Consider the following 12,605-nt stretch of genomic DNA (forward strand, 5'->3'; position numbering starts at 1 on the left):
TTCACCTATTTGTCCTGCGTGTGGAGAAGAAGACGAAACTCCACTCCACTATGTGGGACGATGTCCCGCCTTCTCTATCCCGAGAAGGAACTACTTCGGTGATCATCAGGTGACACTAATGGCCGTATTCACGGAGCGACTGTTAAACGGCCGGTCGAATAACATGCGGATGAATGCTATCGCGTATGTTAGAAAAAATCGGTATTCTCATCTAACCAGTGAGTGGCTGTGACAAGGCCACGGCGTTTAACAAGTGATGATGATGATCTTGATGCTGATTCGTCAATATCGATCACGTGTTTATTCGTTTTTCCTCTGCTGCTGCGAGTGTTTTTGAAAACAAGATGGAGGACGATCGCGTTGGCTATCGCCGCAACATGTTATTTATTTTTGTTATTGGTAGTTTTATTTTATTGAATAAAGTAACGAATTAGAGAAATTTCAAGAAACAGATGTTTGTAACGTTGGTACAGCTCTTCATCCGTTCCGACCTCGTCACAAGAAACATGCTCGATCGCATTTCTGGGAGATGGAGGAATCTGATTATGATTCTCAAGCAGTTGATGAGGTATGTGTAAAGCTTTATTTAACAGTTATTTATATTTCCTTTTATAAAATTATTATATAAACAAATTGAAGTATCCAAAGTGTGATATATAATGTTGCTGAGTGGTCCCTGATTATCCCTCAACCAAGGTCCCCCACATCCTGAAGCCGGGCCCCATGCCAGGATTTTCTGTGGGCCCCTTGATGTAAATTTAGAATGTAAAAACAAAAAATTACGATCAATCCATCCCAGGACTGAAGCTCTGTCAACATCCCCACTTCATTTTCCCATGTGACGACTAATTATGAATTAAATCTAATTAAAACTAATTACGAAACAATATTAATCTCCGATTTCACGAAAAAAAAAAGTAGATTTCTATTTTTCCCATATAAAATTACAAATACTTTTCTATTCAAAAGCAGAGGTTTATGTATGTGTATTCGATTGAGCCATCAAAGAAATGCCAGTTTGTAAACAATACTCTGCATTGTTTGTAAACAGTGCCAATGGGGATGGGAAGAGAATATGCTATTTAATTGTGAAACATCATTTGCAAGAGTATAATTACTATTAAAAATGTAGAAGAAATTACATTCCGAGAAAAATTTGTGCAACTTATTGATGACATGGTTAATTTAAAGCAATTATGAAATAATTTGATAAATTCTACCCTTTATTTTATGACCCAGTGTCGAGCATACAAATACTTTAATTTTCGTGAATGATTTTTGTTTCAATTTATGATTTTTACGTGGGGCTGAATTGCACAACTTTTAAATAAAAGTGAGTGATACAGAATATTTAAGTGTATGTGCATTGAAGAAAACAGTTCTGTATCTTAGAATGAAGGTTACTATGTAAGAATAGCTTCCTTTATCAATCAACTTTGGTTTAATTTCTTTTGTTGTGAACTTATTTCTGAAAATTTATCTAATTTTAAAATAATTGTTTATATAAGAATTTAATCTAAAGGTTTCTAAAATCTCTGTAACCAAACTTTTAAAACCTCTCATCATAAACAGGATTAATAGGGGGGGGGGGGGTGATTATACCAAAAATTGTTTTGGTTGTAATGTTTCAGGCAACTTATATTTCACAATATACAAGAAATTAGTAAAAAAATGTAAATTATTTAAAAGAAAAATGAATATTCTCACCTCACATCTCTAATAAAATTATATGGAATAAAAAAATACGTTTAGAAAGAGTTGAACGTAAATAAGTGTTGTGCAAACAGAAAAATATGTTAAGAGTTTGAGTATTAGATTATTTCTTATTTGTAGTTATTTTCATTGGTTTTTAGTTTTAAATAAGCTATAAAAATTGTAATCTACATTATTATTTCACTCATTGTTTCATGTGTAAAGTAAAATTTCTGAAGTAGTATGAAATATAGTTGATACTTCAAAAGTTGACACACATTAATTTCTGGCTACTGTACTTTATTACAGAATTTGATCTAATCAAGTAAACCTCTCAACTACCTCTCAAGCAAGCAGTCTACAGGCAACACTCTTGGGGGTTCTGCACTTCTTTTCACAAAAGATAATTCGGCAATTTGTCTGAGATGATCATACAACAAGACGGGCTCATGCAAATTTTTTTTCTGCCTTTTAATTATTCTTCAATACATTTATGAGTACAATAAATAGCAATTATAGTTTTGAAAGTTTGATTGACTTTTTTTTCGAAATTGTCAATTTTTTTTTTCAATTGATTTTTAAATATTATTTCAGAGTACAGTGTCTTTACAAAAACATGTTTTATATGTTCACCATTTTGCAGGAAAAATTTAAACGTCTCTATGTTCAAGGTATTCGAAAACATGCTGCCTCGTATGAGATTTGTGTGCTGAAAAAATCTTGGAAATGACAAAATATGGAAATACATTTTCTCATCTGTGCATTAGATTACTAACAACATTGGACTACGAACAGATTGTATCAAGAAGCACCATTTATCTTTGCATTGAGAAGCTGAGTTTGCCAAAAAAATAATAATATCAAGAGTTTTGCTCGAAAAATGCTATATGAATGCATACTCATATTGAGCATCCAGAAGTACATAATTTATATAGTTACCCACATTTTGCAGTTATGCAAAATATATACTGTGCTGTGTAATATTCAAATACATAATGAAATTGCACAGTATAACTACAATATACTGCTCCATCATGACATTAGCAACAGAACAAAAAATTTGAAAAACACATGAGAAGTTATGTGCCATATGAAATTTATAATGTGGCTCTGAAAAAACGCCTAGAAATTTTAATCAGTGTATGAACTTCGAATCATCAAAAATACAGGAAAAAAATTATTGATCAATTCTTTTTCTTTCAATAGTTTAAAGCAGCGGTTCTCAACCGGTGCTCCGCGGAGCCCTTGGGCACTCCCCAGGGCTCCGCGGCTCGAGGAAAATAATAAAAAACAGTAAAATTTAAAAAAATGATTATAAATATTTTTAAATAGTAGTTGAGAACCGATGGTTTAAAGTATATATTTTTAAATTACCAAATGCACAGAAAAAATTGAATGCAGAGACAATGAAATAGAATTCGTTTCTAATAAATTTATATACATATACGAAAATAGATTCAAAGTCCAGAAAATGAAATTTGAAAGTCTTCATTATTATTAATATTACATATACAGCCGATACGCTTATAACATCCCCACAACATTTTCTCGATTATTAAGACTAATATTTTCATGTCCCCACATCCTGGAGCAGGACCCTTAGGCTGGGATCTGGCTGGCCCTTCTATAGTGCATTTATAGCGTGAAAAAAATTATAGTAATTGTCCCGGGACAGGAGCCTTGTCAGCCCCGGCCGTTGTGGAAACATGGGCGGGGAGGGATTCCTCCCTCCCCCCCTAACGTCAAAGGTCTAATGTATATATGAATTGACATCGTGTCCCCCCAGACTTCCAAGTCTATCTCCGCCTATGTGTGGGGCCCACGGTCCCAATCATTCTCAACAATAAGATTTTCCATTTAAAGCGTTTTCCCATGATGGTTTATGAAAAATGTTATATAGGCGGATCCAACTGTATAAATATATATTTGGTAATTCAACGTCCGTGAAATTTAACTTCGAATTGCCCAAAAGCGCGATATGCATTTCAGAGTTCATGAAACTATGAAGTACCCAAGAAAGAAACCAAAAAAATGGAATTTGAATTCCGCAAAAGAAATTACCAAAAAAAAAAAAAAATTCAAGTCTGAAATTGTACAGTCGAATCCCGTTATAACGAACTCCAAGATACCGGAGAAATCACTTCGTTATAACAAAATTTCGTTATGAAGTTATTGCAGGTTTTAGCATTGCTCCTACGTAAACTTAGCTGGGGGATGAGAAAAGTGTTCATTAAAACGAGATTTTCGCTATAACGGTATTCGTTAAAACGGGATTCGACTGCATTAGAATTGTCAAAAATATTGAAAAAAATTTTTTTTTAGTCCGCAAAACAGACTTTGAATTATCAAGAGAAAGAAAGAAAAAACGAAACTTCTGAGCGCGAATAAAATTCGAATTTTCGAAAAATACCCCAAAAAAATCGAAGTCCACGAAATAAACATTAAAGAAAAGTGGTGAAGTCCGAAAACACACTAATCGCGCATGCGTTAACATGCCTGTCATTTTTTAACAGCCCAAATAGCAGTGGCTACATTTTCACGAAAGAACCGACTGCTAACCGGTCTGTGAAGCGCGGAGAATACCGTTTTCCAAATAACCATCGTTTTAGCAGGCGCTTGCATGTTAACAGCCGTCGGTGAATACGGCCATAAGTGAAGTTGTCAATGCTCCCAGCATTTACAACCTGGTAAATTTTCTCAATTACACTAAACACCTAAATTCATGGTGAGTTTCAATTCTGCTCTAACTTGAACTCGCATGCGTTACTATTTAATAACTTCATGTTGAGTTCTTGGCCATATCTCTCCGAGACCTTCTCTGCTCCTTTTCTAAAAAGGGCACCGCAGACAGGAGCAGCCTCAAATTTTCTGATATGGCCTTTACCGGTTGCAGTTTTCCATAATCTCCCACATACAGAGATTTAATATAATGTGGTAACAGATACCATAACTTTCGTCCCCGGAGCAGCCACCAAACTCTGGGAATTTCCACAGAATAATGTTCCTCTTCATTTTCACATGACCCACAACTCATGTTAAACCACTTGGTGTTAGAGTAATGGGCAAAATTTGCCTAGGCTTTTCCCTTATGGGACACCAAATGATGATGATGATGATGATTGCCATTTCCAAAAAATTTAGGCACGTGATCATAGAAGCAAAAAAAAAAAACCAGCTATGCTGGTTTTCCGACAATACATATTGCCAAATTCTTCAGAAATTTCCATTTTAAGTTTCAGATAAAGTGCTTTTTTTGTTATCTTAACATTAGCAAAGGAGCTTAGCCAAAGGGAATTACTTCTACTACTTTACCGCACACCAACTCTGGTCATATATTGCTATATGGCAATTTCCAACTAGTGGAGTTGGGTGGTAAATGACGGCGCCATCTATCAGGGGTCAATCCAGGCCTGGTAGGTAAAGAACTTGTTTCTGATGTTCTTGCCCAGATTTGAACTCGTAGACCTTGAGCATCATACCACTGTGCAACTCGGGCATGAAAAATTACTTCTACTGGATATGAAAGAAATAATACTGAGTGTTTTTTTTATTAGCAGACCTGTATCCTCTCAAGCAGCTGCATGACGAGAATGTTAAGCATAGAAAGGTCCAGAGCTAGAAAGAGCTGCTAAACGCTTCTGCCAAGAAATGCATGATACATCTGGATTATAAGCACTTTGTTCAAGGTACTTTCTAATTGGTCAAATAGTGATCATGTGATGACTTCATGAATTTTGTCTGAGTGTGAGAAAATATTTAGTGGGACGCAATCAGTGCTGTCTTAATGCATGCGCCTACCCGGGTATGGCCCGGGGGCCTCATAAAAATGAAAGAAGTAGTTGAATTTTTTGAGAATTTGCCAAGTAGGGTCTCAGAAAACCACTTGGCCCGGGGGCCCAAGCTGTACATGAGACATTCCTGGATGCAATGTCTTAAAACTATTGTGAAGTGAGAAATCAAGGAAAACAAAACAGTTTGGTACATGGAACTCTTGAAGGCTTTTGCTGAAGATAATAATCAATACACAAAAAATGCTGAATATTGTTACTAAAGATCAGCAAAAAGGAGCAAAGAAAAGGGAAGTGTTAATTTTGTTAAAAGAAATTCTTGTAGGAAAAAGCTCTAGTGACAGTACCCTTTCGAGTGGCATGACATACTGATTGAATGAAGAGATGGTATTTTTTCGGCCTGAAAAATATACTGAGAAATTGAATTTTCTGGATGTTATGCCGAAACTAATATTTGGAAAGAAAAGCGATTTTTTCCCTCCAGAAATTGAACTTGCCCCCTTGCATACTGGGCAAGTGCGCTAACCAATCCACCAGACACACACTTTTCAATTCCTTATAACACGCATTAATAGCGTGAAGCGCAGAGTAGAGTCATAGCAGCCTCCCTTAACTACAGCAATTTTCGCCCCAGTTGGCATTTTTGTATGAAGAGATGGTATTTTTTCTGTCTCTGGTGTATTGGTTAGCACACTTGCCTGGTATGCAAGGGGAATCGGGTTTGATTCCCGGAGAAGACAAATCACTTTTCTTTCCAAATATCAGTTTCGGCATAACATCCAGAAAATTCAACTTCCCAGTATACTGATTGAATGTCACAGCCTTCTCACTGTACTCAATATAATTTTGTTTCTAAAATATCTTGTGCAGCCCTAATTGATTGCACAGTACTCCTTTTGAGAATCCTTGCTCTGGGTGGTTGAGAGCATCGCTTTGAGTTTATTTTTTTGTATCCAGGTTAATCAACCACCTGTTAATTTTGCCCCCAAATAACAAAGGTTCTGTTTTATATTGTTTTTCTTATATTTTATAAAAAACTTTTTGTACACATGATATTGCAGCTGAAAAGATAAGGATACACAAATGAAAGAATGAATAATAGACATTTAAAACACATGCAGTGAAACTCACAAAGGATTCATTTTCAGGCTGAACAGTACCATCTTTGCACAAACAACCTCCAAGAAACACCTGTAAAACATTAGAATCAGAAAATCAGAAAAATTTCAACAAAATTAGAAAGAAAATTATTTAACTTAATAATTAATGATTACCTGTCCAACCAAGCGAGGACACCTGGTATCTGTAATATCATATTGCCTAATATCACCTTGTATCCAGTTGCTCAAATACAAAAAACGATCATCAAGTGATATCAGAATATCAGTTATAAGTCCTGAAAAAATATGAATTCATCAGAAGTATTTAGGCCTCTCTGTTTTAACAAATTGGGAATGTGGTTACATATATAAATTAATAGTAGTAATTTAATAGCAAGTTGTCTGTAGAACTACTTTTTTACAAAATATAGGTTATATGCATCTTTCAAATTTTGAAACGATAATTAACATTACCCATTCAATTCACAAACATCTTAAATGTCTATAGACCCTTTTCATTGTTTTTAGATTAGTTCGTTCTTTTTTAATATAAAATTTTAGGATCTAAACAAGTTATCTAGAACAGAGTTCCTTAGTTTTCACATGACCACCACCACAGGGGATAACACATTACAGGCAAGTCACAAATCCAGCAATGGCAAAGTGCAGCAGGTCCGGATGTATACATGACACCTCTCGGCGGATCACATCTTTCAGTTCCGACATATTGGATGGACCAGATCGATACACCCAGGATTTAAAATATCCCCATAACCAGACATCTGTTTGTGTCAAATTTGGAGACAGAGGAGGCCACGGGAACCTGCAATGCCTGCTAATGATTTGTGTTCCCTGAATGTCTGTATCAGGAATGCCTTGACGGGAGTAGCAGTGTGACTAATTGCTTCATCTTTCATAAACGTGACCGTAGAAAGCGCATCTCTTTCACGCAAACATGGCACAGCCTTCTTGCACAGAAGCGTCAAATAACGCTGTGCACTGTAGCCGTTTTCCACCCATTTACTGGGCACTGCATTTCAAAGAAGGGTCCTATGATGAACGAATCTGTGAACCCACACCACAATTTCACTTTTGGGGAATGCAATCATTTCTGCATGTACTCACGTGTATTAGACGTCACCGAGATGCAACAGTTATGGGTATTAACGTTGCCATGAAGCAAAAAATGAACTTCATCTGTCCACAAAATGGTAAAGACCCAGGTGGGATTCTGTTCTTTTTTGGAGAAAGCCTGCCTCGCAAATGCTTCCCTCGGTACGGTATCTGCTGGTAAAAGTTCATAGCATGACTGCAATCTGTATGGGTACCGATCAAGGATTCCATGAAGAGAATGGTCGTAAGCCCAAGTGTCTGGCAGCTTCACGAGCACTGCTGGTCCCTGCAGCTGTTTCGGATGCTAATTCAGATGCTCCATTTTAGCTGTCACATGCGGCAAACGTGCCTTTCTTAAACATGGTCGTCGGGCTCTTACACGATCCTCCAGCGTTCCAGTTTCCTCAAACCTATAAACGAGCTTTATGAGGCCTGTCACTGTTAAAGGCCCTTTTCCAGTCTTAACATTCTTCTGAACTCGGAATTTACGTAAGGCAATGGTCGCTGATTCCTGGTTCACGTAAAACAACTTCACCAACAAAGCTTTATCCTTTGCACTCAGCATCCTTGTTCACATACACAGTTTACAATGGTGAACTGATTGTGGATTAGGAGCGCAAGTTCTTATAACCATCTCATTTGCATATTTCTACTGAAGTCGCCCGTACCAGCGCCATCTACTGGCTGGTTTTAAGTTTTTTTTCTTGTCTTAAAAAAATTTGTGACCTAGCGATGCTGATCCTACAAACCGTTTTTTATTTCGAATATTTTTCCGGTTTTTATTTTAAGTTTTTAAGTTTCTACGACTTTTTGCCCACTTTGTGTATATATATTTATATATATAAATATTTTGTAAACTGGCAAAAAACGAAATTATAAGAGAAATAATTCATAAACCTGAACTAACAGAAATAAACACCAATATAAACAGATTTTATTCATCAAATCTAAAATTAAAAATCATTTTTTTTATTAGGTTGGCATCTATGTTGTATTTTTAGGAATAAAAATTACAGCCACTCTCCCAACTAACAGACTTTTTGAGTTATAAAACAAAATATTTTGTGATCTTGGCAAAACACAGATTGAATTCATAGACCTCTTAGGGGAATCAAGCCACTGTTACTTCCTGGTGAGTATGTTAACCACTATGCTACAGAAATACTGATAATTTCCTTCCTTGGAGTATATAAGGTAACTGGGACAGTCTGACCTGACTCTCTCTCATCTAGTAGCTCATGAACAACAATAGCACAACCAGAAGACAATATATAGAATTCTATACATCATCATTTGGAAGGAACAATGCGCAGTCTGGTGTGTAGGGAGTATTTAAAAAGGGGCTATAGCCCAGGGCAGCAAACTCAGGAAATGGGTGGTTGAGAAAATATGACTGGAAATTTGAATAGAGGAGACTTATACTTTTTGGAACATTATTTTTAAAACTTTTTTTCTAGTCAATTTTTATCATGAAATTTCACTAAATTTATTTTTAGTATAATTTGTATACTGTATGAGGCATTATATGAATTTACCTTCCTGTTCAATTATAAGAGAGATAGGGATTTTTGGAGAAGCTAAAATGTTCCAAGATACAACATGGATCTTGTACCTTGAAACAGGGTAAAATTACAAAGACAAAAAATAAAAGACTGGGAAAAAATATATAATGAGTTTTTAAATATAAATCAGCATTAAAATAAAAAAATTAAAGTCATATGCAAATCTACTGGTCCACAGCATTATGACTAGTCCAAGAAAAAAAAATTGATATGAATAACAATTAAATATATCATTTAAATGAGTAATATGCTACTAAGGGGATGCACAAATATATACAAAACACTTAGAACTGAAGCCAAATCTTATTAGTTAAACCACAACTGTTGATTTTGTAGCTTTATCAAAGAATAAGAGTGGAGGTTAAGATGCATTCTTTTTTAAATTACATTTTCAGAAAACATTCTACAAAAGATATTTCCTTCTAAAAAGATATACTAAATGGTTTGCTAATATTCACATGGCAGCATTAATTAAGAAATAATAATAACAATGAAATAATAACTGAAAAAAATAGAAAAGAAAAAAATACAATATACAGTAAAACCTCATTAAGCCGTCACTCTTATAAGTCGTCATTTTTCTTCAGGCCCTTCCAGCTTTGATAGACAACAATGTTATTAAACCCTCATTTACTCGTCGCAATGAAAAAGTTTGAGAAAGAGGAACAGACTATTTTTATGGCTTCCGTTAACAAAAAATAGCTTGTTAACAGCATTGCCATATGCTTAAAAGTCACCATAAAATCCTATGTACCCAAACGGAACAGTTTAACTAATGAAAGTTACGCTGGGGAAGTTCATTTGCCGAGTATTTTAAAACGTTAGGGACTGTTCAAGCTAGATCTCATTCATTCATGGGCCCCATTGGCATATGAAAAGGGGGGGGGTGTTAGAACCTCCAATACAATTTTTGCAGGAAAAAACTTAACCCCCCCCCCCCTTGAGAGAATTCTGCGTACGCCTATGATGGGCCCTACTAATTTAGGGCTTCAAATTTAAACAAAATATCTTTGTTAAAAAAATCAGACATTTTTTCCCAAGTTGAGGCCTACTGTTTACTTTTCCCTGCCCAGCCTAGTGTTGGAGATTACTTTGTAGCTGTATCATGAACCGCTGATGAAGAATTAAAACACTAAAATTAAATTTTGATGTATATGTGAAATTAATGTGCTCTAATAGAAAGTTCTGTTATGAAGAAAAGCTACCTATTCTAACAGTTGCTCTGTTAGTCTAAATTAAAAATTACTAGTATAAATCAAAGTGTACAGTACATTTTATCACAATAAGTTAAGTAATAAGAGATCAGAAAAGGTAAATTACTAAATATTTTTTCTTTTGCAATCTATAAATTTTATTAATGTTGTTATTTTGATTCATACTTTAATAAATCTCATATTATTTTAAATTTATACGATTTTCATAAGATTACACATTAAAACTGACGGCACTCCGCTTAAGCCGTCATAATTTTTCGATGACATGAGGTGACGACCTATCAAGGTTTTACTGTATATACACATACAATATTCGGGATCCGGAAATTTCGCCGCAGACATTTCGTCCCCGACTTTTCGCTCCTGGAACGTTTCGTCCCTGTCGCATGTCACCCCTGGAAGTTTCGTCCCCGAAATTTTCGCACGTGATATTTCACCTACCCTGAACACTTGAGTGACTGACAGTGTAAGTGACCATATAAGTGCATGAGTGACCAAGTGAGTGTGAAATCGGCTTTAGGAGTGTGTTAGTGACCATACAAATGACAAAGTGAGTGACAGAATGACTGCCACGTGAGTGACGGTATTTATGAGTGTGGAATTGACTGTATGAGTGAGTGACCGTATCTGTGTCCAAGTGAGTGATTGACCATATGAGTAACAGAAGTTGACCATACGAGTGACCGAGTGATTGACCATGTGAATGATGTGAGTGGCAGTATGAGTATCCAAGGGAGTTACTGAGTGATTGACCATATGTGACCAAGTGAGTGACCGACTGAATGCTTGTATGAGTTTCCAAGTGAGTGACTGATTGAGCATATGAGTGATCAAGAGAGTGACTAAGTGATTGATTGTATGAGCGATCAAGTGATTTACCACATGAGTGACAGAGTGATTGATTGTACAAGTTCCAAAGTGAGTGACTGAATGATTGACCTTAGCAGAAACCAAGTGATTAACCACATGAGTGACAGTGATTCACCATATGAGTAACCGAGTGATTCGCCATATGAGTAACCGAGTGATTCGCCATATGAATGGTTGTACGAGTGAAGGTATGAGTGTCCAAGGGAGTTAAAGTATGTCATTGATCATATGGGTGACCGAGTGAGTGCTTATTTGAATTTCCAAGTGAGTGACTGTGTGTTTCACTTTATGAGTGATATAGTGAGTGACCATAATAATGAACAAGTGGGTGATGGAATGAGCAACCAAGTGAATGATCGTAGGAGTGACCACGCAAGTGACCATATGAGTGACCTAATAATGACAACGTGAGTGACTAAGAATGACCATATGAGTGATCAAGTGAATGACCGTATGAGTGACCAAGTGAGTGTCTGCAAATATCAAGCCCTCTTCATCCCCCCACTTATGGGTGGTTATGTAATACTTTATTTAATGGGCACTAAAAATTTGGAATTTGCTATGAAGCATAAAATAATTGTTTCCAAATTTACATTACAGCGAATTTTTTTAAATAAGCTGGAGTATAACAGTCCTGAAGAAAAACATTAAAATCCTCCAAACTACGCCCCACCCCCGTCATGCTTAATACATACGCCAATGCATTTGTGACAGCAATAGACATTATATTATGCTTTGTGCAAATTTCTGCCGCATACTCACCTAACATTTCCACAAGGGCCGAAATGTCGGGTTTGAAATGAGATATCCGGGCCACCACACGTAGTCGCTCACTTGGTCACTCTCTTGATGATTCATAAGATGACTTATTTTGTTACTCCTGCGATCATTTCTACGGTCACTCATACTTTCAGGGCAGGTGAAATGCCAATCTGTAAATGTCTACCGATATAAAATAACTTATCTGATCATTCATGCGGTCACTCTTCAAATCATTCATATGTTCACTATATGGTCACTCATGCCATTGCTCATGTAGTCAGGGCAGGTGAAATGTGAGGAAGTATATGTTCAACTTACTTGATCACTCACTTGGTCAGGGCAGGCAAAGTGTCACAAGTAGATGTCAAACTCACTTTATCATTCATACGGTCACTTACATGGTCATTCTTACCGTCAATCATCTGTTCACACATACAGTCATTCATACCATTGCTCATACGGTCAGGGCAGGTGAAATGTGAAGGGAGTAAATTTCCAGTTCAC

General features: G+C 36.1%; 1 protein-coding gene and 1 long non-coding RNA gene across 3 annotated transcripts in view; one reads left to right on the top strand and one right to left on the bottom strand.

Moving 5' to 3' along the window:
- LOC149065517 (methanethiol oxidase) overlaps positions 1-12,605 on the bottom strand; it is a 133,691-nt gene that overhangs the window by 17,981 nt on the left and 103,105 nt on the right. For both annotated transcript variants that reach the window (XM_089253952.1, XM_089253953.1), the window contains exons 8-9: positions 6,755-6,876; positions 6,612-6,671 (exon numbers count right to left, since the gene is read on the bottom strand). In XM_089253952.1, the coding sequence (XP_089110078.1) occupies positions 6,612-6,671; positions 6,755-6,876 (182 nt within the window). The remainder of the gene's footprint in view (positions 1-6,611; positions 6,672-6,754; positions 6,877-12,605) is intronic.
- LOC149065518 (uncharacterized) lies at positions 67-2,219 on the top strand. The gene is made up of 2 exons (XR_016195634.1): positions 67-568; positions 2,002-2,219. It is a non-coding gene; the product is annotated as an uncharacterized LOC149065518 (long non-coding RNA).

The sequence above is a fragment of the Pholcus phalangioides genome, unplaced genomic scaffold (assembly GCF_987345545.1).
Source record: "Pholcus phalangioides strain wild (caught in Gottingen) unplaced genomic scaffold, Ppha-v1.0 ptg000039l_1, whole genome shotgun sequence".
In the NCBI taxonomy this organism is placed as follows: Eukaryota; Metazoa; Arthropoda; class Arachnida; order Araneae; family Pholcidae; genus Pholcus; species Pholcus phalangioides.